Source organism: Doryrhamphus excisus, linkage group LG5 (genome assembly GCF_037039965.1).
Source record: "Doryrhamphus excisus strain RoL-2023G ecotype Guam linkage group LG5, RoL_Dexc_Guam_v1.1, whole genome shotgun sequence".
Lineage (NCBI taxonomy): Eukaryota > Metazoa > Chordata > Actinopteri > Syngnathiformes > Syngnathidae > Doryrhamphus > Doryrhamphus excisus.
Genome location: NC_136361.1, coordinates 965,627 through 988,981, shown reverse-complemented (window position 1 = coordinate 988,981; position 23,355 = coordinate 965,627). Strand labels below are relative to the sequence as shown.

General features: G+C 45.4%; 3 protein-coding genes across 9 annotated transcripts; all 3 read left to right on the top strand.

The window, feature by feature from the left end:
• Positions 1 to 2,223: 2,223 nt before the first annotated feature.
• LOC131108423 (uncharacterized) lies at positions 2,224 to 8,226 on the top strand. Its single transcript, XM_078790527.1, has 8 exons — positions 2,224 to 3,447; positions 4,066 to 4,122; positions 4,201 to 4,265; positions 4,341 to 4,415; positions 4,582 to 4,735; positions 5,279 to 5,386; positions 5,465 to 5,513; positions 5,898 to 8,226. The coding sequence occupies exons 1-8, from the start codon at positions 3,265 to 3,267 to the stop codon at positions 6,950 to 6,952; spliced, it is 1,746 nt and encodes a 581-aa protein (XP_078646653.1). The 5' UTR covers positions 2,224 to 3,264; the 3' UTR covers positions 6,953 to 8,226.
• Positions 8,227 to 8,585: 359 nt separating this feature from the next.
• On the top strand, positions 8,586 to 15,024 carry LOC131108421 (copine-3-like). 2 transcript variants are annotated; one of them, XM_058059350.2, is made up of 16 exons: positions 8,586 to 8,785; positions 9,510 to 9,685; positions 9,759 to 9,938; positions 10,540 to 10,614; positions 10,763 to 10,834; positions 10,914 to 10,991; positions 11,063 to 11,152; positions 12,091 to 12,189; positions 12,265 to 12,345; positions 12,414 to 12,473; positions 12,602 to 12,735; positions 12,823 to 12,877; positions 12,954 to 13,005; positions 13,089 to 13,222; positions 13,516 to 13,749; positions 14,324 to 15,024. In XM_058059350.2, exons 2-16 carry the CDS (start codon positions 9,527 to 9,529, stop codon positions 14,429 to 14,431), a joined length of 1,611 nt encoding a protein of 536 aa, XP_057915333.2. In that variant the 5' UTR covers positions 8,586 to 8,785; positions 9,510 to 9,526; the 3' UTR covers positions 14,432 to 15,024. The 2 variants fall into 2 exon arrangements, with proteins under 2 accessions (XP_057915333.2, XP_057915332.2); XM_058059349.2 differs by having other exon boundaries at positions 9,482 to 9,685.
• Positions 15,025 to 16,613: 1,589 nt separating this feature from the next.
• On the top strand, positions 16,614 to 23,319 carry LOC131108611 (copine-3-like). 6 transcript variants are annotated; one of them, XM_078790529.1, is made up of 18 exons: positions 16,614 to 16,857; positions 17,773 to 17,929; positions 18,003 to 18,187; positions 18,545 to 18,727; positions 18,914 to 18,988; positions 19,061 to 19,132; positions 19,350 to 19,430; positions 19,520 to 19,609; positions 19,918 to 20,016; positions 20,129 to 20,215; positions 20,302 to 20,361; positions 20,435 to 20,568; positions 20,828 to 20,882; positions 20,978 to 21,029; positions 21,243 to 21,376; positions 21,449 to 21,685; positions 21,820 to 21,934; positions 22,013 to 23,319. In XM_078790529.1, the coding sequence occupies exons 3-17, from the start codon at positions 18,005 to 18,007 to the stop codon at positions 21,928 to 21,930; spliced, it is 1,653 nt and encodes a 550-aa protein (XP_078646655.1). In that variant the 5' UTR covers positions 16,614 to 16,857; positions 17,773 to 17,929; positions 18,003 to 18,004; the 3' UTR covers positions 21,931 to 21,934; positions 22,013 to 23,319. The 6 variants fall into 6 exon arrangements, with proteins under 6 accessions (XP_078646655.1, XP_078646656.1, XP_078646659.1 ...); XM_078790530.1 differs by having other exon boundaries at positions 18,000 to 18,187; XM_078790533.1 differs by lacking the exon at positions 17,773 to 17,929 and having other exon boundaries at positions 18,928 to 18,988.
• The last annotated feature ends 36 nt before the right edge of the window (positions 23,320 to 23,355 follow it).

Genomic DNA, 23,355 nt, shown 5'->3' with positions numbered 1-23,355 from the left:
GCTCCCAGTCACAAAGAGAGCACCGTGTGCCCTTTGATGGGTCACATGATGAAATCATTGATGAGTGATAATAGCAGAGTACACGGCGTACTCTGACGTACGCTGCACTGTGCCGGGCTGCTGCACATGGAGCCCAGGAGCCCAGGAAGCACCCACGCCGGTAAGCGGAACAATATTCCCCTTCATCCACTTCATCCAGGTGGATGGATCCTGGTGGTCCTGAGTTGCACGCTACTTCCTGACTTCAGGACGATGCAACAAAACAACCCTGCCAAGCTTTACTGCGGGATGAATATCAGCAAGAATACACAGCTGCTACTTATTGAAGGTACAAGTACAAAAATAGATGTCTGGAAAGGGGCCTACATGCCTGCGTCTGCATGCTTCTAAGACGTTATGCAACTTATGAATGTTATGCAACTTTTGACTTCAGGCGTTCAGTTCAGACCAAGGCACCAATTTAAAGATCAATTCCAAGTTTTTGCAGTTGATTTGCTGATTAGCAAGCATAAAGAAGTCGTTTGTCATCTTCTACTTTTTCACTATGTCTCATCTTGTATGTCAGGGTGGGGGCCTCCCCCCAAAAGGCCACATGATCTCTGCTGTATTGTTTATCTGTGCCATATTTATCAGACCTATGTGAGGAAATTACATCCACAGTAAAAATAGCTCAGATAGCTGATCATTTACAAAAGACCCCAAAGAGGGCAGACTGCCCTGACAGGTCAGCAAATTAAGCGCTCCTTTCTTCCCCTGCCTGTGACGTTAACGGCCTGTCGTAACGTCCTCTAAGTAAACTTTCACTTTCTGAGGAAGGCACTCGTGTGCCGGTTGGACCAAATGTCCCTTGATGAGAAGAAAAAAACCAACACGGAGTACGGAAAACATCCCCTAAAAGGGCAAAAGGTTTGTCAGACAACTCTGTGGCGGCACACCGGCTGCTCGGAGCGTGTGCCCGAATACAGTGCACGCTCCTAAACACTCATCCACAGGTACACTTACTCACGTCCTCATTCCTTCCACTACTTCTTACCTCCAGCGGTGCACGACACTTACACTACACTTACATCCACATTTAAGTAGATTATACATCATACCCCAGGACCAAGAAGGGGACCCCAGGACCATGGGGGACATTCCATGGCCATGAAGGACATTCCAGGACCATGGGGGACATCCCAGAAGCATGGGAGACACCCCAGTGCCGTGGGAGACACCCCAGGACCATGGGGGATATACCAGGACCATAGAGGACATACCAGGACTATGAGGGGTGGTTAGCTCAAGACCATGAGGGACACCCTAAGACCATGGGGGACATCACATGACAATGGGGGACACCCCATGAACCATGAGGGACATCCCAGGACCATGTGTGACATCCTAGGACCACGGGAGACATTCCAGGACCATGGGGGACATACTAGGACCATGGGGGACACCCCGAGACTATAGGGGATAGGGCCTGTGACTTTACCAAAACTGCTTGTCCTGTTTTATTCCTCCCTTCCCAAAATGAGATGGTTTGCGTAAACTTTCATACCCTTTAATACCCTAAGGGTATTCCAAATAAAAGTTATGATGAGTTATGATGATGATGATGATTGAGTGTGTTTATTCCAATGTGAGCAAATATGCGGTATGCTTTGTGTTTATTTTTGCTAAGAAAGGTTGTTTAAATGTATCCTTAAATGCTTAGGTTTTCCAAGGAGAAACCTTGCGTGTCGGGCATCGCTGTGTGGAGTTCTGGATGGAATGGATGGATGTCTGATGCAGGCCACCCATACCATGCGAAGTAAAGATGGTCTTATCTGGTTTCCTCCAGATGAACTGGAAGTTCTTAAGGATCTGTGTCACGTGAAGCCCACTGACACCAGACTTTCTTGGACCCTACCAAGGTCACGGCCAGAATCAACTGGTAGGCAAACTGAACCCAAGAGCCTCCAGGTTTCTTTGGCCAGGGTCCTTCTTAGTTTGACATGCATACAACAACTGGCCGTGCATATGGATGATGAATGAAAGAGATAAAAGAACATTTAAGGTTACTTTGACCTTCACTGAAGACACGATGTGGTAGCGAGATCAACGATGACACCACCTTGGTGTTTTGCTAGGTGTTTAGTCCTGTTCTTTAGCAAAGTGCTGCCACTTGCAACTTTCTTGGCTCCATTTTGTCTTATTTTGCAGCCGTGAGCAAAAGAAAACTTGTACAAAATACATGAACTAATCCACGGGGAAAGCTCTTCAGAAGAAGGTATTTCCTGCTTTCAGCTTCTCATCCACACTGGGTGAGCTGAAATGGTATTTTTTCAAAATCTGTAGTTTCCATGTAGACAAGCAACTCGCTTGTTTCTGAAAACGATGACGTCAATGACCCGTCGGCAACGTAATATCTGAATATTCCACATTCTCCAACTCCTAAACGAGCCAGAGGTCATTCCACTTGGTCCTAGTCCAGGTGAGCCTGAGAAAGCGGACTTTGTGCTTCTATTGTCGGCTGTGCTGCATGGTGGCGTCTGTGTTTGCAGCGCCACACGTTGTGTGTGCCTCGTGTAGTACATCCTTGTCTCACTGTGATCAAGTTCCCATCTGGATGCACAGCAAGGATGCACGTTTTGTTCCACCCCCACTTCTGTGTGGACATGGCCTTAAGTCTTTTGAAGGCCTCCTCAGGATCCGGCCTCCGCCAAAGAGCCATCATCGTTTGGGACCAGGACAAACAATGTTGTGTTTATTGTGGGGAGCTGGGAGACTATCGGGGGCATTCACAGTCACAGAAAAGCTCAAATAAGCAACCACGCTGTCCAAAGCCAGCCCAGGAGACCACAGTCCATACCTCCTGCAAGTGGCTTTCAAAGAAGAAAAGGTGGCTTACAGGAAGCAGACCTGGCAACGCTGCCCTGCACTTGACCTGGCACCTGCCACTCAGGGTAGAAAAAAACCATCCTCTTTGGAGGCTTTGACATAAGGTAATGGCTTTATGTTGTTACCTTGGTTCCTTTGTAATGTCACTAAACATCATGCCCGCATAGACATCCAGTTACATCAGCAGTGCTGGTTAACTTTGAACAGGTATGGCATTGGAGACTCCATTGTTTACTCTTTTTAGCATGCTTTAGGCGACACAGACGTAGTAAAATGAGCGTTTGGCAAAGTTCCCGTCATATTTTTAGCAGCGTTACGTAACTCAGGTATCTTTACTTGGTTGAATCGATCGGCGGCAGGTGTTTAGGATCAAGATCAGGCTTTTCTAACAGGATTTGAATGACAATGCACCCCATCAGGCCAGACTGTCATTCTAGACCTCTGCTCCCCACCTTCCCCGTGGGGCCCCGCTTTCCGCAGCCGGCTACCATGATGACCACCCCCAACATGTACAACGTACCGCAGCAAATTAGGCCGGCGGTTCACCTCAGTAGTCACGGCAGCTTCCATAATCACAGCCAGGTGAGTAACCAATCCCTGCCAAGCCAGTCCATCACTACCCTATTGGCAGCCCGCCCGTTGGTCCTGTGGAGGTTGGCTTGCGTTAGCCTCCAGCAGTCTCCAGCAGTCTCCAGCAGCCACCGCCCATGGTGGCAAGCATGGTTGCCACGTTTGGCGAGGCCCAGGGCAGCAGGGGGTGGCTCTGTTGTCAGAAAGTCATCGCTTGAAAAGATTTACAATAAGATGAGCTCTTATTGTGGAGGTACAGCTGCCCTGTCGTTCAGTAATAATATCTGAGAAGAAGCCTGAGCACATCCCACGTAGCATTGTCTTCTACAACATGCCTTGGCCAGATACAGATACTGCCTGTGGACTGCATTTACATAGGCGTGTATAATGGCGAGACAAACAAAAGTTTTAGTGCATTTAAACATACTGGATTTTTTCATTGGGCCGTCCTGGAAGTGCCTTTTTCTCTGGGATTGTAATATGTTCAAATGGAGCCAGAATGGTATGACAGTATATTCTTCTGGAAATCAGAAAGGAAATGGATGTAAACATGTGTGGTCATCATTGCAAACATGACATGCTAAAGCCTTTGAAACTTATGTCACAATTCATATCCCCTTGAAACGACAGCAACTGCAGCATCAATGGCCAGTCCAAAACATCCTGGGACCACACCCTCAACCAATGGTAGGCCTCCTTTATCGAGAACTGCACTCGAAAACTACGCTAGCGTTGGTGCTGAGCACTTCCTGTGTGTTTGTTTAGATGAGGGCGCCGTCTGGGATGATGATGACGCCTGGAACCCCTCAGATGGTTCCTGTTGGCTTTATGTGAGTCAAAGCCTCAAACTGGTACTGGAATATTCTTAGCCTCCCTGTTGACCTTTCTATTTCATATCCATGTAGGAATGGAGAGATTTTGTTTGAGCAGGTACATCCCTTAATGTCTGCAGCTCCTCCCCAAAACATCTTCACATCAATGTAAGATTTCCATGGAAGAAAGAAAGAAGGCAACAAGCTATTTGGCTGCTAAGTGATGGATGTCTGTTTCAAACTGTAATACGCAGCAGTCTACATTTAGGACACACTTAATCGGCACCCTGAGAAATGACAAATAATGTTTACCCTTTTGCTACGCTTATTTCAGTAATTCCAGGAAGACCGAGCACGTGCGGGATCGGCCGTACATAAAGAAACCGCCAAATGCTTTCATGTTGTTTGCTAATAAGTACAGAGAAATAGTCACCATGCAGCTGGAAAAGAGAGACAGCGCATCTGTTCATGTGGCTCTTGGTAAAATGGTAGGTTGGCTCACCTCAGTTGCACACATTTCATAATATCATATGCCATTGTCATACTTCTGGGGATAAGGACCAGTCAGGGCTGTTACGCCCTCACTTTAGACTGGCCAAAATATGTGCTCTTGGCTGGCTATGCCACCATGACGTGTGGGCCATGTCCGAGGTGCGATCCATCTGACACACAGCTGCAGACGCCTGCTGGAGAAGAGCAAACTACGTATAAAGAGACAGCGTCGCAACGCTGGCAAACACAAGCAGTCCCAGAGAAGAATATTAACGTCATCCTTTGTTAAATCCCCAACCATGGAGGGTGCATCACCCTATTTTGTGTTAAATCCCCAACTATGGAGGGTGCATCACCCTATTTTGTGTTAAATCCCCAACTATGGAGGGTGCATCACCCTATTTTGTGTTAAATACCCAACCATGGAGGGTGCATCACCCTATTTTGTGTTAAATACCCAACCATGGAGAGTGTGTCACGCTACTTTGTGTGTGGTTTGTGTTTTGGGCACGGCTGAGTAAGTTCTTCTGCGTACGCAGTGGAAGCTGCTGCCGCAGGCGGATCGGGATAAATACTACGAAGAGGCTGATGCTCAGAAACGACGCCACGCTCAGCTATATCCTCGCTGGTCCACGTGTGAAAACTATGTGAGTGCAACTTGATTTTCTGTATGTCAACACAAACCAATGAGTGAAACTGATAACACCTTGTTCCTTTTTTAAAAGGGGAAACGCAGGAAGCGGCGGAAAAGCAAACTTCCCACCAATGTTTCAAGTAAGTGGTATCAATACAGTGGAACCTCGGTTACGTGATGTCTATTACGTTAGCAGCCTATTAGCTGGCTAATACATGGTAACAGTCTTTGGTAACAGGTTTTTGGAGTTTTACATGCATTATAGAATTGTTAAATCGTAGAAATGATGAGTGAAAAGGATAAATGCTCATTTAACGTTCCTTTCCCTTCACCGGATCTTCACTGATCATTGCCAAAGACATGATATGGCAGGAAGATCAAAACCGACCGAGTCATTTCTTGAATTCAATGTTTCTCACCTTGTTTCTCAAAATGCTGCCACTTGCAACTTCCTTTGGCTTTCAGGTTGAGTAGGTGGAGCAAACATCACAGTGGGTTGATTGGCTTGCATGTTCTTATTGCAGAGGATACGCCGGATCCTGAACTTCCACACGCCAACAGTATGAGCATGTGTCTTGCCCCGGTGCAGTCAGGCTTGATGGGGTCTGAAGAACTGGACTCTTCTTCAGCGACGACTGGTGCGGACACGCCGGAGACGATGCATTACAGCTCCCAGCCTCCTTCGGCGCTCAGTTCTGAAGAGTCGGTGGATGCGGCGACGCTGGAAGAAAAGTTTACACAGCTTCCATGCGTCAACGATGACATTCCGATTGCTCCTGATGGACAGACGCAGGGAGAGGCTCTAGAGAATGATCAGGCGCTCAATCTCCTAGATTGCATGCTTCTGTCCCCTGCGTCTCAGATAGAGCTTCAGAGCGTCGGGGATGGGTTCCAGTTGTTACTGGAACATTTTGAGCCTGAGCCCCTGGCATTACATGCCGAGACTGAGGAGTCCGGTAAGGTTCTGGGTTTAGAGGAATCCCAGCAGTTCATCATCAAGCTATTTGACAACCCTGCGCTACCAGGGAACATAAAAGTAGAAACTCAACTGGGCCCGGCTGTGCAGGGTCACGCCATAACAGGCTCCCCCAAGCTTCTGAGCAAATACAGCCAAAGGATGGTGGCAGGGGCCATGAGACCCGAGGTAAATGTCCAAATACCACTGGAACATCTGGAACTTCCTGCCTCCATGGCAGTCAGTGTAAAGGAAGATGCCCAACTGCCCCTCGCCATACACGGTCAGGAAATAGCCCAGATGTCCATTGCCCATGCTGTGCATTACCACGCAGCAAAGACCAAGTCCGCCAGTCTCGCCATTAAAGACGAAGATCTCCAAATACCAACAGGGAATGTCGGCAATCAACTTACCTCCTCTGCTGGACAGTCATGGAGCTTTAAGGAAGAGAAACTTCCTGTGCAGAGTCAGAAAATAAGGTTATCCATTCAGTCTCTAGAAAACCTTTCTGGACCACTGCCATATTTCCAGAGCCTGTCCGCTGCAGAAGAGTCAAGAGAGGGAGACCTCCTCCAGTGTCTGAGTCTTGGTGACGAGCTACAGTTATCTCCTGAGCTGCATTAAGTGTCCTGCTGGAGGATGGAGTGTCTATGAAGTTGTGATTGGCTTTGCGTCTGTTGATGCGGGACACGTGGGGACAAGGAATGCACCGATGTTTACACCAGGAGTCCATCACGGCAACTAACAAGGCACAGGCTCGCTTAGAAGGTGACCCAGGAGAGGCCTGCCCCACACATTGGAAAACCTCAAATAGATATTGGCTGGAGTAGATGATCAGCTTCATTGACTGCTCGGCTATTTGAAGGAAAACAGGCAGTAGATATGTTCCTTACTATGTTTCACTAAGCCAGGGATGAACACCCTTCAATGGAATATTCTCAACTGGATGATGCCCGCAGCTGGAAATTGGGTGAGTCGTCATTCAGATGAATGATGCAGATTTGTTCAAATGTAAAATAGAACGCTTGAGCTTTGTGAATATGTACAGTAGTGTTACTTTGCTATCTGTCATTAACCGTTCCTCGTATGTACGCATCGGAAAGTACAACGTAAGGTTGTAATTTCCATTTTATTCTAATATGTTTTTAATTGTATGCTCAGCTGCAAAACAATCTGTCAACTTTTCACATGACTGCATTTTTGATATAAGAGATATACATGTATTTTTGTATCAAATTTCTTAACTTTTATGGCGCCGTAATGTGCAAAAGGATTCCGTTTTCCAAAGAGATACACATGTATTTTTGTATCAAATTTCTTTAACTTTTATGGCTTCGTAACGTGCAAAAAAAATTTAGTTTTCCAAAAAGATATACATGTATTTTTGTATCAAATTTCTTGAACTTTTATGGCTCCTTAATGTGCAAGAGAATCCAGTTTTCCATTCTATAGATATGTCCTATGTTTCCCCACGATAAGTATGGAAAGACAAAATCAATTGAGGTCCTCTTACCAACACTTGGGGTTTTGCACACCTCAGAAATCGATAAAAGGGGATGGAAATATTTGTCAGACCGGGGGACATGGTCTCATAGTTTCTCCACGATGACAAAACACTCAACAGCTTGTTTCCTTATACCTTCATGCTTTATGACCCACTGTTACCTTCTCAGCTTGAACACGACTATGTTGGTATGACTGCTTTGACTGAATTTCATGTCTACTTTTTTTCTGAACGCTGTACATTCTATTCTGTATATTTCCTGTATATCTGCCTTTGTATACTATGTATATACACTCACTTTTGCTGCAATGTAACACTAAAGAGACACGAAGAGCCTGAATCATCTTCCATGTGTGTTTTAAACTTACTGGATGAATAAAAGATTTAGACGGGACCTGTGTCAAGTCACTCCTTAATGGGGGGTGCCCAAACGTCCACTTCAAGACCCGCTGCTCGTTGAGAAGAGCCACAAGTTCTTTCACGTTAGTCTCCAAAAGAGGCCAGCAGGACCAGAAAATGTCACTAGAGGCCAGTGTTGGGTATATGACTGAAAAAAAGAATCAGAAAAATATCAAATTAGTCATAAATGTAACATGTTACCTGTAAGATGTAAACTAATTTGGATTGAGTTCTGCCATTTGAAACCAACACTTAGTGTCCTTGTTCTCCTTACGAACAACTGTGAACTTAAAAAAAAGATTTCCTCACCAGCCATGAGCTAGTCCAAGGCCTTAGTGACGGGTCCCGCCCACTGGCTTGGTTGCTCAGCTGTTGTTGTCAGATAGCCCCGACAATGCTCCTACTGTATACTAGCCTAACCATTACGGCCTAGACATCTCACCAACTGTATGCTAGCGTTACCATTACGGCCTACATACCTCACCTTTTGTGTACCATTTTGTGTCACCATTAGGGCCGAAACAGAAGTGGCTCGTTACGGAACCACGTGCCAGGTAATGCAGACATTTGCGCTAACAGTTTATGGAATGCCAGAGTTTGTTTGTATAATGACGGTGGATGGGCGTACCACACCCACTCAGCTGTCCAGAACTAACCGTCTCTCGCTAAGGATAATGTCAAGGGTGTTACTGAGGTGGTAAAATCGCCAAATTCCGGGATGTTACAGCGAGTTAACGTTAAACTGTTTTCAGCTACCGCAATGATAATATCCCGGATGTGAGCGAGTTAACGTTCAACTACATAACTGGCGTACACTGTATAATATCCCGGATGTGAGCGAGTTAACGTTCAACTACATAACTGGCGTACACTGTATAATATCCCGGATGTTAGCTAGTTAACGTTCAGCTACATAACTAAAGTATACTGTATAATATCCCGGATGTTAGCTAGTTAACGTTCAGCTACATAGCTAAGTATACTGTGAAATATCCCGGATGTTAGCTAGTTATCGGTAAACTGTCGTTAGCATAATTATAATATTCCACGTGTTAATTATAAGCAATACGTGAACAATGAGCTACTTAAAAATTAAACTGAATTGATCTAAATTATACAAAATATTTCCAAAGACCGGTCTCACTGATGCAATGACTTAAAGTTGTCCATTTCATGAAAACAGGGAAATGTTGAAATGTTCCAGCATGAGTGCCTATATTTCCATGCCAAATGCCACTCTCTATCTGCAGTGACTTTTATTGGTGTTGCATTCCTAAGATCATCAACCAGCTGCCATGGCCTACGGTGGGGTCCCACAAGTGGGGGGCTCCTACTGGCCCTCCAGGGTGGAGCTGACCATCTCCTGTGAGAACCTCATGGATATGGATGTCTTCTCAAAATCCGACCCTCTGTGTGCCTTGTATATTAATGCCTCTGGCTCACAGTGGCATGAGGTGTGAACTCTATGAAAGCATTCATTCCATTCCTTCAGCTGCGCGCTTAGGATTTTTTATTTATTTTTTGCAGTTAGGGCGCACGGAGATGATCCTGAACTGCTTGAATCCAAAGTTTGCAAAGAAGTTCTTAATTGACTATCATTTTGAGACAGTGCAGAGGTTAAAGTTTTGCTTGTACGACATTGACAACGACACCTACGACTTGGCGGATGATGATTTTCTCGGGGAGCTCGAATGCACCTTAGGCCAGGTGAGGATTGTCTTAAGGGAATGCACGACTCACATTTCTGCTGTTTTCATTTTTATCTTCACAGAAATACTGTCATAACTATAACACTGTAGAAATGACACTTTGATATCACTTAGAGTAGTTGGTATACAGCAGTATACATTTACTGTCCTCTAAAAATAGCAATAACACAACCTCATGCTCCTCCAGCCTCCACCTGAGGTTGCCACATCGGTGCTGAGTCGGGTACAGCCGTGGAGATGTACTCGGTCACTCCATCACGTTCACATTCAGCTTCCCTGGGAGGACACTAGAAGGCGTGTTTGGGGTTGTTATCATGTGGCCCAGTTCCTGAATGGAGGGGTCATGCTCTGCCTCACCATGTCACGGCCCGTAAACCTCAGCTCTGTCTGCCAGCAGCACTCGTGCAGCTCCACACCATGATGCCACCACCAGGCTTGACACTAATGGCTGTTTGTGTCATTTTCAGTGGACAGTGTATATATGTTATGTTATACAGGCTGTACACTGACTACTCTAATGTATATGCTAGTGTCATACTGTTGATACTTGGCATTCTAGCACCAACTGTTAATCTTGTGTCTGCTCGCCTTGTGTCCAGATTGTTTCTAACAAGCAGATGACTCGTCCTTTATTGCTCAAGGATGGGAGGCTTGCAGGTCGTGGTACGATCACAGTAAGTGTTTTCAACACTTGTGGAAGTTCCAACATGCCATCCACACCCATCAAGTAGTGTGAACGGCACAACGGGAGCCGGCGGTGTCGTACCCCTGTGCTGCCTACCGCTTCTGCAGCCGTTGTGATAGGTAATTGTGTGTTTCTAGATCAGTGCTGAGGAAATAACAGACACCAGGGTAGCACGTTTTGAAGTGTGTGCGCACAGGCTGGACAAAAAGGTACTAAGGCTCATTGGAAAGACTTTTTTTTTAGTTGACATGAAATAATTTTTTTCAATCATCTAAATTCCCAATTTAGTTTTTGTGGTGGTCCGACCCATTTCTGGAATTCTACAAGCAGACAGAGACCGGATGGCAGCTGGCTCATAGGACGGAGGTAGCCACGTGTCAACTACTCCTGCCTCCACAGAAATATATTTTAAGGCTATCTCTGTGTGTTTGATGTAGGTGATAAAGAAGAACCTCAACCCCACATGGAGACCCTTCAGCATCTCTCTGCGATCTCTGTGTGGAGGAGATGCTGAGAGGACTATAAAGGTAAAATGTTTTGTTCTACTGAGTGTTTAAAATGCAGCCTATTAACATCACACTTTTACATCAAGGCTTCCTGTGGAATGTGATACATTTTCCCTCGACTTATGTTTGAAATATCATCCTACAGCCACGTACTAATAATGATACTAATGAGTCATCTGCTGGTTTTGTTGTCCCTTCATCTTACAACGCTCCCAAATTAAAACCAAGGGGGTGCTTGCAGCCCAGCTGGATGTGTGTGTGTATGCACAGTTGACCGCATCATCAGATAAAGGTCTGCCTTTTTGCCCTTTTTCCTTTCACTCACTTGGTTTTCTTGCATGCACTGTGTGTGTGTGTGTGTGTGTGTGTGTGTGTGTGTGTCTGACATTGGAATGCATACACAAATACTTCCTGAGGTGGTATCATTCAAAGTTGGAGCATACGCCAGCCCACTGTACGATTGGTTGAATACGTCACGGATGTGAGGCTAGGTGGGGTGCAGCCAAGGAAGGAAGCAGGAAAGGAAACTTTGGGAGGTTGCTCAAAAAGGTGTAATGCCAACAATGTCGTCGTTCAGGATACACATGTATGTTGATGAAGAAGGAAAGGACATATGAGCAGCCAGTACACATACTGATTGGCCCGTCACCAACAACCTTTGCTGGACACTAATTGGTCCACAAATGATTATTATCATTATTTTGAGAGCATGTTTTTCATTGAATGTAATGTTAAAATCCTTTGTATCGTCTCGTGACAGCCCTAATAATCCTAAACAATATCAGCCATTCTCCTGCTTATGGCTGTTAGCCAGCCAAGATAAGCAGGTTCTACTGTGGTCCACACCATGGACTCGGTCTCATACTTACATTTAATTGGGCTGTCATCCTTCGCCCGTGCTTGTCACTGACAAATGGAAACGGCATGCATGCTCTTTTAGCTTTGTTGTTTGTTCTCAGGTTGACTGTTACGACCATCACGTCAACGGCTCCCATGCGCTCATTGGGAGCTTTACGAGCACCCTGGCTCAGATGCAAACCGGAACGCACGTTTCCCCTGTAAGACGTATTTGGAATGTTCCTGGCTGTGCTGTTTGATCGTAGAGTTCACAGCGCTCATGCTCTCACTGGCAGGTTGAGTGTGAGTGCATCAACCCAAAGAAGGTCAAGAAAGACTACAAGAACTCAGGGCTCATTTGCATCAAGCGCTGTCAGGTATGTGGTGCCTCTAAATGTCTTTTGTTTTACAGTAAATGTGATGATATAATGATAACGGCCACCAGGTGGAGACGGAGTACACCTTCCTGGATTACATCATGGGCGGATGCCAGCTTAACTTCACTGTGAGATCCTTTCAATCACAGATTGTGACTTGCCATGATATGTAGCAGACTGCCATTTTGGACATTTGTTTTATTTTAAGCAAATACAGTATCTGATTTACATCTGCTGTTTTGGGGAATGACACCAGATTGCTATTGACTTCACTGGCTCCAATGGTGACCCAAAGTCCCCCAGCTCCCTCCATTACATCAACCCTGAGGGCTACAATGAATACCTGTCAGCCATCTGGGCCGTGGGGAACGTCATCCAGGACTATGACAGGTAAACTCTGCCAAAAGCGTCTTTGGGTTGCATGGCTCTTCAGCACCGGAGTTTGTAGTCATGGATTCTTTCCATGCGTCTCTTTAGTAACAAGAAGTTTCCTGTCTTTGGATTTGGAGCCCAGGTGCCTCCCTCGTGGCAGGTGAGGATGAAAAGACACGTTAGCACAAATGGTGCCACTAAATCAGTTCTTCTTTTTCACGTTCATATGTGTACAGGTTTCCCATGAGTTTGCCGTCAATTTTAATCCATCAAATCCATTCTGCGATGGTAAGTTCTGGTGTGCCAATTAAAAAGGAGCATGGTCCCCCGGCCTGTGCGCTGCTCCTAGTGGTGACTGTGTGCAATTGCAGGCATTGAAGGCGTGGTGCGTGCCTATCAGCAGTGTCTCCCCCAACTCAAACTCTGGGGTCCAACCAACTTCTCCCCAATCATCAACCACGTGGCCTGCTTCGCCAGGCAAGCTCTCTACCACCACAAAGCTACTGTAAGTACAATTCAGTACTCGCGTCACTATGCTATCAGTCATACATCTCTTCATACGGGTCATCAAGCAAAACAGACATGATCCATAACCACAGTGAAACACGTGCAATGGGAACATGCTGCAAATGAAAAAAGCTGCAATTGCATAAATGCGGCAAGATGAAAAACAAATGCAAAAGAAAAATGCTGCAAAAACAACTGCATGAGGGACAAAACAGACATTAGCCAGGCTAACAGGAAGTTGGCTAGCAGCTACTTGAGGGATATATGTATTCTCTCTCCTCCCCATTGCAGCAGTACTATGTGCTGCTCATCATCACAGACGGCGTGATCACAGACATGGACCTCACACGCACCGCCATCGTGGAGGCCTCTCACCTGCCCATGTCCATCATCATCGTGGGCGTCGGCGGCGCAGACTTCAGCGCAATGGAGTTTCTGGACAGCGATGACAAAGCCCTGCTCTCAGCCAGCGGCAAAGCAGCGGCACGAGACATCGTCCAGTTTGTGCCTTTCAGACATTTCCACGTAAGTGGCAACCCGCCTCAGCGTTTCTGCTTTGGCATGTTTCATGGCGTCTGATTGCGACACGTGCATGTAGGACATGCCAATCACCAGGTGGACATAATTACCAGCCCTCCATCGTATAAATCAGAATCTGGGGGAGTCATCTAAATTTGCACAGACGTAGCACTAAACTACTACTGCTTTGCAATGCTTTGCTCTTTCTTGGGTGCTTTGTGGTGGCAATGGTTTGACCCTGGGACGGACCATTTTCACTTCCAGTAATGATTTGGATGGGTCGTGTTGGGCCTGGGAGGTTCCACTGTATGCATCATTGTCACTTCCAGGAGGTCTCTCTCTTCTCCTCTGAATGTTTAATTCCTGTATGTTTCATGACTACATTTGATAGGCCTTCTTGGTTCTGTGACTAAAGTGCTGATTTAGGCTACAATTGACCAAAACACAACTTTCATGGCTGTGGTATGAATAGAAGTGTGAGTAACAAAAAGCTATTCAGATGCATGACAGAGCCTCGGTAAGGATCATTCCGTGTTGGGGGTTCAGGTCACCCGTTATTGTTATCAATTTGTGTTTGCAGGGAAACAGTGTGGCGCTAACGCACAGTGTCCTGGCAGAGCTTCCTGATCAGGTGTCATCCTTCTTCAACTCCTACAAGCTGAAACCTCCCAATGTATGTGCCCCTTAGGAATTTGGGTATCAATCTGGTCCAGTGTGTCTGCATCCCCCCATCACCCTCTGTGTCTCTTATATCGCATGAAACATATTTGTAACTAGAATGGACAGGATTGTCGTAATGGCCGCCACAACCGATTGTCGACTGTCCTCCCCTCTAGCCCTCTAGTGGCGCTGGCAGAAAATACATTTGAAGCCACCCCGGAAGCCAAAAGATGACATTTCCATCACCCATATACGGTCTCACCAATATCACTAATGATATTAATACGTGTTTACTCTCCTATGGAGTCCTACTCACCTCATCCCAGTATCGATAGTCGATACTTGTCAACGTTTACTCTCCTATGAAGTCATACTTCCCACTTGGAGTCTTACCGTACCACTAATTATATTGATATTTGACTCCATGGGAGGAGTTATTATACTTCCATATTACCTCTGACCAAGAAACTGTTCTTTAGCTTTGCACATGTCAGACTCTAATATACAATTTCATGATATTTCTTTCATTTATTTCTGTAAGTTTAGTTGACTTAGCTGCATTGTGAAAGTGTTAAAATCGACATGTAGATTAACACAATAAAAAGGAAAAGAAAAGTTTATTATTCAATGACTCCTTTGTCTCCTTAGAAATGTATTTGTACTTGTTATGTTGTGGTATGTAGGCATACTCTATGCGACAATGTTTACTCCTTGTATTTAGATATAGACTAGTAGGCCATATATCCTAAATTACCATTAGAAGTTTTAAATGACCACTACAAGCTTGCATAGATTCCCTATCAAGACGTTTTATTTCAATAGGGGTCTTGATGGTGGGCTCATTTTATACAAGCAAACCATTTTTATGTGAAGTGTAACCCAAGTGAAAATGGTAATATCATTTATTTATATATACTTTTATACTATATATTATTTATTTATAATACCCTTTCATATAATTACACATGTATATATATAAAGTATAAATAAAATGTTTCAATAAATGAACACTCAGCATCAGGTGATTTGAATTATGTGATTTGAGTCATGTGATTGTGTGAACCCTATCAGGGTTTCCACCCCTTGATCACATGACACCCAATAACCAATAAATAGCTAACAGGAAGCCTCTCAAACACATGGAGAAACACTTGCTGCACAGGTAGGTGTGCTAATTTATTTCAGAGCAATAATATGTTTTAACACTGCTGCCTTTAAATACGTTGTAGGCATCCACTGCCTGTACGATATATTGAACGGAAGTGGTAAGTGTTTCTAACATTGGCCTCACCGAGCTTAGCCACCCAGCCTCATTGTGTGGGCTGGTTAGCATGAACAGCAAATGTCATATTGTCAAAGGGGAAATGGAATAAACATCCACTTTCATGTTGATGGTAGAATTGTTACATTTCTGTGAAAGGTTTTATTGAACCAATTGTACATAAGCACTATTTGTGAATGAGTTATGGATGAATGCACTTCACTATTGTATAGAATTATGGGATGAATAATGGAGTGCAATATTATGTCAGATTTAAATATATTGTTATATTCTAGACACCTTATGCAATTAGTATGAGTATTGTGTGCACACTGACCCTTGACAATAACACATCTACTGCCTGTAGTCAGTGTTGATTGATTTCATTGATTGTGGCCCTGAACAGGAAAATGATGGCGCGCTAAGCAAAGGAGCCAGAGAGCCAGAAGCGCCTTGGACTCCACGGGAATGGACTGACTACCCACCTGCTCCTTAAGGGCTGGTAGGAGGCTGGCTGCACAGCAGATCAGCCGAACTGTTCCCCAATTTTTCCCCCTTTGGTCACTGCCTCTCACACGAGGTTTTCACTATGGTGTCACCAAGCCTTGATGGACTAGTTGGTATCAGCTGAAGGAAAACATTGTCAATCTCACACATTGCATACCTTGTATATTCTTGTAAATAGCACCCACTGAATGGCCGTTCAATCATGTACAACCTTGAGCACTTGAACTTTGAACCTTAACTGTCAACTATATATCTTGTATTTTCTTTTTGGTTGTATTGGGGTTTATGCCCATGCATGTAAATATTGAATACACTGCATAAGCAAACTCAGATTGTGTATCCGGGTCATTTCTCCTCTCTCCCAGAGTCTTGCCTAAACGCTTCTGATAGTAGTTTATTTAAAATAATAAAATAACTGTTTACGGAATGATCCCATCTCATAGCATTTTATTCGAAACTTTTAAAAAGGCAGACTTTTTAAGCTTTTAATGCAACTGGAATAACAGCGGGGCAGTGAAACGGGTGACCCCGTGTATCAAAACGAGCGCACATAGCCACACCCACCCCTGTAAACGACCAGCCTGGCTTTGGGTGGGATCTGCACTGCGACGCCAGTTTTCTTTACAACACAACATTCACGTCAAATTCAAGTACTATGTACTGTACGGCATTTTGAGTACATATCAGTAAGTACATATTGAATACGGGTACTGCATTAGTAACATAACGGTGTCAGTGGTGTTAAATTAGCGGAACGGAATTTGGTTTCATTTGGCCGATAAATATTTTGCCTTGTCACGTGACTGCCGTTTGTGGAGCCAGCGTTAGCTAACGTTAAAACTTCATCAAAAGTACTAACGGCTCTCTAGATGGCAACTTTAGGCAGCTGGCTTATTTCAGCAATGCTGATGCATTGAGTTTTAAACAAAACTGTAAAACATGAAGTGAAAGCTTGTTTTACTTTTAGTTTGAATATTATGAACCGAAAGATCGTCGACTTGCTCTCTGCTTTAGGTATCAATGGCAAGGTTCAAAATCCTCCCAGATTGGTGTACTTTGTCGGTATCGGCCGGGCTTTACTTCGTCATGAAATACAATGTCGGACAAATAAGCAGCCCAGTTGGACGTCTTGGCTCGTTTAAGGGAGGTTCAACTCGGGGAAGCGCTGTCAAGTAGGAGTGGAACCAATCTTCTATCGACGATGCCGATACCATCGGCTGGAGCAACCGTCGGTTCGACACTAGCGTGATGAGATCGATTTTTTTCGGTGCCACAAGCATTGCTGTAGGTTTTTGTTACTTTTTTCATGTTTATGGTTTATAAAAATGGCCACATGATTCCAAACGGATAGTTTTCTTGAGCCTTATGTTGAATTGTTGACAAATGTTTCCCTAAAATATAGTCCTGTGTAATTTTAATTTATCATAATCATGATTAAATACAAAATAATTGAAGGATCTTGAAAAAGTACATGTAAAAACTCAGTATTAGCAATATTGAATTTACGCAAACTATGACTCCTCTATAAATGGATTATTTAGGAAGTAAGAGTATAGAAAACCTTTTTACGGCTTTCCAACGGCACTGTTTAACGTTATTAGAGCCCCATAGACCTGGAATCACACCCAGACCTCACCTACAGGTTCCTATTGCTCAATGTCCACACATCAGTTCCTGGTTCTGGTTTCTGGCTGGCTGTCAATGTAACCTAATGCTACATCACTGACACCTAGTGGCCACTGTGGAACACAACAGCATGTATGGTATCTTAAAAGAAAAGCTGCATCCTGGTGTGCAATAAGGATAGTAATTAGTGTTTTTGTCTCAGTAGTTATGAACGTGAGTCCTTCTGCCCCGATGGTGGGGTCTGCCGTCCCAGGTTCTGGGATGACGAGCTGCGTCACCAGCGTGGCTCTGAGTGTCTCCTGTGAGAATCTGATGGACATGGACGTCTTCTCCAAGTCGGACCCACAGTGTGTGCTTTACATGAGCACCGCCGGAAGCGGCTGGACGGAGGTCAGTAGGCATCCAAACCCGTGTCTGATGTTGGGATGTGAAGTACCTGCCAGGCTGTGGCCTCTCTAGCAAGAAGATCATGTCGTCGGTGCTTTGGCTGAGGTATTGTTAAACAGCAAGGTGCAGGCTGCACATGGCATCAGGCCCCCACGTGCACCAAACACGGGTGGTGTTTGGTGCATGTGATCAGCACACATGGCGGTGTTTCACTGGCCGATGCGGCGGTGATGACTGAGCACTGTGAAGTCTGTTTTGCCATAAACAATTCATGCTTCCGGTCATCCTGTAACAGGACTGTTGGAATGAGCTGGCGTTGCGTACACAAGGAGAGATCCATGAGGAGTTTTCTTGTTTTAGGTTGGCCGCACAGAGAGGATCATGAACTGCCTCAATCCCAAGTTTTCCAAGACATTTTGCATCGACTACTACTTTGAGATGGTGCAGAAGTTGAGATTTGAAGTGTACGACATTGACGAGAATGTCACCTGCAGTCTGCAAGACGCCGACTTCCTGGGAGAATTGGAGTGTACTTTGGGACAGGTATGTTATTCCGACTTCTCCTTCCTCTCTGGTAGTTCAGCAGATAAGAAAACGCAACGAAAGCAGTCAATGCTACACACGTGGCTTTCTTTGCTGTGTCTTCTCAAGAGAGAATTCCAATAGTCCACGCTACTTTTAAGGTGTTATGATTGATTTCTGGTGACTTAATGTTACCCACCCATCCAGATTGTGTCCTCCAGGAATCTTAAAAAAACACTCGTCATGAAGGACAAGAGGCCCGCAGGAGGCGGAACCATCACTGTGAGTCCATTTCTCCGACACCAGCATGGAGTTCTTCCCATTGTCCAGTCAGCACGGTGCTTTATCCGATAGATACACGGCGAGGAACGAACAGACAGCAGGGTGGTGCAGTTTGAAGTTGCAGGTCGACAGCTGGACAAGAAGGTACCAACTGTTGTTGAAGCTCCATATTCTGTTTTTGGACACTTGTTGGATTTGACCAAATTGCCTTGACGGTGGAAGTGAGTCCAAAAGTGTCTTTACCGGAGTGTAGTTCTTCCTCATTTGTGGCAAATACATGCATGGCGTTTAAAGAGGTTGAACCTGCGCTTGGTGAGTTTGGCTGGTGTAAGAATATCAACTGTGTGTCGTTTCCTTCAAGAGTTTCTTTGGAAAGTCCGACCCATTCTTGGAATTCTACAGGGAGACGGACACGGGATGGCAGCTGGCTCATCGGACAGAGGTGCAGTTATTAGCATTATCTCCTGTTGGTGGAACGGCTGTCCCATGTCTGTCCAAAGGATGATGCTATTTGGGTATGTGTTTGTGCAGGTGGTGAAATACAGCCTCAACCCAGCATGGAAGCCTTTCCAGATCCCAATGCAGGCACTCTGTGGAGGTGATGTGGAGAAGTCTATCAAGGTACGTAAAGGAAAGCACATGGACATGTGATGGATGCATGTTCAAACCAGGGGGTCAACATGGAGTCTTCCTACTCCGAGCACGACATGTTGGATTGTGCACGTGCAAGCTTCATCATCCATCCATCCATCCATTTTCTATGCCGCTTATCCTCACTATGCTGGAGCCTATCCCAGCTCTAGCCCATTCTGCAGTGATATCAGATGCTCTGCATGGGGGTGTGACCTGGTGCCATCCAGCACGAGTAGAAGACGCTGATTGTTTATCTGCTAGGGTTCAGTGAGGGTTTGCGTCTGTTGTCTTTCCAGGTTGATTGCTACGACTTCAGCAGCAGCGGCTCTCATAACCTCATAGGATCCTTCCACACCACACTCAGCCAAACGCAGCAGGCGACGCAGACCTACGCGGTGAGGCCCCGCCTACTCAAAGTCCAGTCATCCCTCCATTGAGTATAGTGTTATAGAGGTGGATATAGGAAGCAAGGGCATCCCACTAATGGTGTGGAATTCCCATCCTCAGGCTGAGTTTGAATGCATCAACAGGAAGAAGAAAGAGAGCAAGAGGAGCTACAAAAACTCTGGTATAATAATCATCAAAAAATGCAAGGTAGTGGTGTTTGTTGGCCCTGACGACCTGGGCTTCATCCCAAGTGTTGTATCTTCTGGACCTTCTGGGTGAATGTCTCCTTGCAGGTGGTGAAGCAGTATACCTTCCTGGATTACATCTTTGGCGGCTGTCAGATCAACGTAACCGTGAGTACACGTTGAGTGAATATATCTTGAGGCCGGTGTTGGATGACATGAGATCACCGATGCCCTGGGCCAGATCGCCATTGACTTCACGGGATCCAACGGGGATCCCAGGACTCCGCAGTCGCTGCATTACATCCAGCCTGGCGGCTACAATGAATACCTGTCGGCGATCACGGCGGTGGGGAATGTCATCCAGGACTATGACAGGTAGGTGGAACATCATGCGGCCGCAGGGATCAAGTCCATCTATCACTGAGACGTAGGGCCACATTTCTTTTTCCACTTGAAACCACACTAAACACATCATGTTTGACACGGAGCACACAAACCTTTTCTCATTTTACAACTGTCTCGCTTGAATGAAATCGGAATAAGACGGCATCACAGGAAGCATTTAGCAGGGCTTGGTAGTCCTATCAGGTATCTATCCTATGTCTGATGTGTGATGTCTTTGTGCTTTGGACAGTGATAAGATGTTCCCTGTGTTTGGCTTTGGAGCTCAGATCCCTCCGACGTGGCAGGTCATCCTCCTCTTCCTTGACTCCTCAGCACTGCACCAACGTTTCCTATCACATCTCATTAGTATCTCAGTAGTGTGGTGGTTTGGTTCTTTCAGGTCAGCCATGAGTTTCCTGTCAACTTCAACCCCTCAAATCCTTTTTGTGAAGGTAATGATGACGTGGAGGCCATGCTTTTTAATGTAGGACGCTCACCTGCACACCATCTTGGATTGATGATGATGATTATCATTAATACGTGATAGCCAGCCAACGTGTGGTGGCTATTTTTTTTTTCTAAAATTGCAACTAATAACTTATGTTATGCTTTGTTGTCATATTGTGCCGTTTTGTTGAGTAATTGGAGTGTGCGTGTGCATGCAGGTATAGAAGGTGTCGTCCAAGCCTACCAGCAGTGTTTGCCTCAGGTGAAGCTCTACGGTCCCACAAACTTCTCCCCCATCATCAACCATGTTGCCCGCTTTGGCAGGCAGGCCTTAGAGCAGCGGAGCGCCTCGGTGAGTGTAAAGGAGTGAGTCACATGACGGCGTCCGATGTCATCGTCTCTCGTGCATCTTTGTCGTCGGCAGCAATACTTTGTGCTGCTCATCATCACCGACGGAGTCATCACCGACATGGATCAGACTCGCGACGCCATCGTCCAGGCCTCGCGTCTTCCCCTGTCCGTCATCATCGTGGGAGTGGGCGGGGCTGACTTCAGCGCCATGGAGTTCCTGGATGGCGACAATAACATCTTACGCTCTGCCGCAGGCGACGCTGCCATGCGCGATATCGTCCAGTTTGTCCCATTCAGACAGTTCCGAAACGTAAGTACTCTCGTCCTAATGCCTGGAGGCTTTCTAGTGGCAGACGTGCTCTCGTGCTATGTAGCTTTGATGACGCTGCTGGAACAGTCTGGGGGATGAGTGACGTATCTTAAGGTGGACACGTGTGCTTTCAGGCGGGTGCTGCTGCCCTTGCCCAAAGTGTCCTGGCAGAGTTACCCCACCAAGTCGTCTCCTTCTTCAACTCCTCCGGCCTGAAGCCCCCCAGCGATGCCAGTCTTACCTAGAAATGTGAGCGCCAGCATCTGCGCCCCCTTTTTACTGAGAATGACTCAACTCATCCATTCATTCTTTTCTAATCCTCAATAGGGACACAGCTGGGCTGGAGCCTATCCCGGGAGGAGGTGGGCTACACCCTGAAGTGCTTGCCAATCAATCAATGTATGATATTTTTTTATCAAACCAATACCCATAACTTTCTGTTTATCAAGACCAAAATGATACCGATAGCCAATAACTTCTGTATTTCGACGTAAGTGTAGTTGGGGCACACCTGGAGGTAAGGATGGGAAGAAATGAGCGTGTGTTGAGTCCTAGTGAAATACATCACATGACGACTATCAGGAGGGTATAGAGGGGGAGGAGCCACCTGCTGTGGCCCGGCAAGGTGCACTGTATGCGGGCACACGCTCAATTTGTTCATGTTTTAGGATCTCGGAGTTCCTGCCAACGTGCTGCCCATTTGGGTACTTTTCATCTCTGTTTTAAGTGCCCCTGGTTTTTCTTTCCTCATGAAAAAAGTACGAGTAGGTGCGTGCCTTTTGGAAATGTTTACACACCCACTGCACAATGTATACCTCTTAGTATGGAAGTATGCTGTGATGGACGGACTTTTCTTTGACTGTGTTGTCCATCTGGGACAGACACTGGACAGCTAAGTTTGCATTACCTCCACTTCTAATGTGGCTGATAACAAGAACAGAACCAGAAAGGCAGCACTCGTCAGCGTGATCCAATGGCCTCATTTCACTGGATGAATAAGCCATTTGTTATGCAACGTTGCCACATTTCACCCCAGGTAAGGCTGAACTGAAATGCCTAAATAGCCTCATGTAAATGTTATTCCATGCCTCGAGGGCTCTCATAATGTTTAGAACCGTATTTTGGAACCCCTAAGTAGGTTTTCTACACAACTATTCCGTATATGAACGAGGAAGGGTATTTTGCACGTCATCAGTCAGGCCTGGAAGCAGCCCAGCAGGATAAACCAGGGATTACTCTACTGTTTGCATTTCAACCTTGCACTTTGACTCAATGAGAAATATATACAGTATGTAAACACTTTATTATGCCACATTATATGTACCAATATGAGTGATTAATGTTTGGAAGTGTACATCGTTGTACGTGAAATGAAAGAGATACTAACGTGACTCTCTGATTCAGTACATGTCTCAAGCTGCTTCATGTGTCATTTCTCATGCATTAGTGTTTTACCTCATCTTTTTCATCTTTCATTTGAAAAGAACACACCAATGAAATGATACTTGTACCTTCAAGCTTTATTGGTGCGTCACCTCAAATTATATGTAATATAAGCAACACTACATGTATTTGGATATGATTTAGTGTATGTTCAACAATATAAAGATATGCGTTTAGACAATTGTACACGGGCAGCGTGTGTGTCGATTTTTGGCTCGATCCGGCCA

Coding starts and splice junctions, on each gene's coding strand:
- LOC131108423 (XM_078790527.1), top strand. CDS start 3,265: ATGACAATGCACCCCATCAGGCCAGACTGTCATTCTAGACCTCTGCTC. Junction 4,736..5,278: donor ATGTGGCTCTTGGTAAAATG/GTAGGTTGGCTC, acceptor CTGCGTACGCAG/TGGAAGCTGCTGCCGCAGGC. Junction 5,387..5,464: donor GGTCCACGTGTGAAAACTAT/GTGAGTGCAACT, acceptor CTTTTTTAAAAG/GGGAAACGCAGGAAGCGGCG.
- LOC131108421 (XM_058059350.2), top strand. CDS start 9,527: ATGGCCTACGGTGGGGTCCCACAAGTGGGGGGCTCCTACTGGCCCTCC. Junction 10,992..11,062: donor AGCTGGCTCATAGGACGGAG/GTAGCCACGTGT, acceptor TGTTTGATGTAG/GTGATAAAGAAGAACCTCAA. Junction 13,750..14,323: donor TGCCTTTCAGACATTTCCAC/GTAAGTGGCAAC, acceptor TTGTGTTTGCAG/GGAAACAGTGTGGCGCTAAC.
- LOC131108611 (XM_078790528.1), top strand. CDS start 18,005: ATGAACGTGAGTCCTTCTGCCCCGATGGTGGGGTCTGCCGTCCCAGGT. Junction 19,133..19,349: donor GTCGACAGCTGGACAAGAAG/GTACCAACTGTT, acceptor GTTTCCTTCAAG/AGTTTCTTTGGAAAGTCCGA. Junction 20,569..20,827: donor GTCATCCAGGACTATGACAG/GTAGGTGGAACA, acceptor TGCTTTGGACAG/TGATAAGATGTTCCCTGTGT.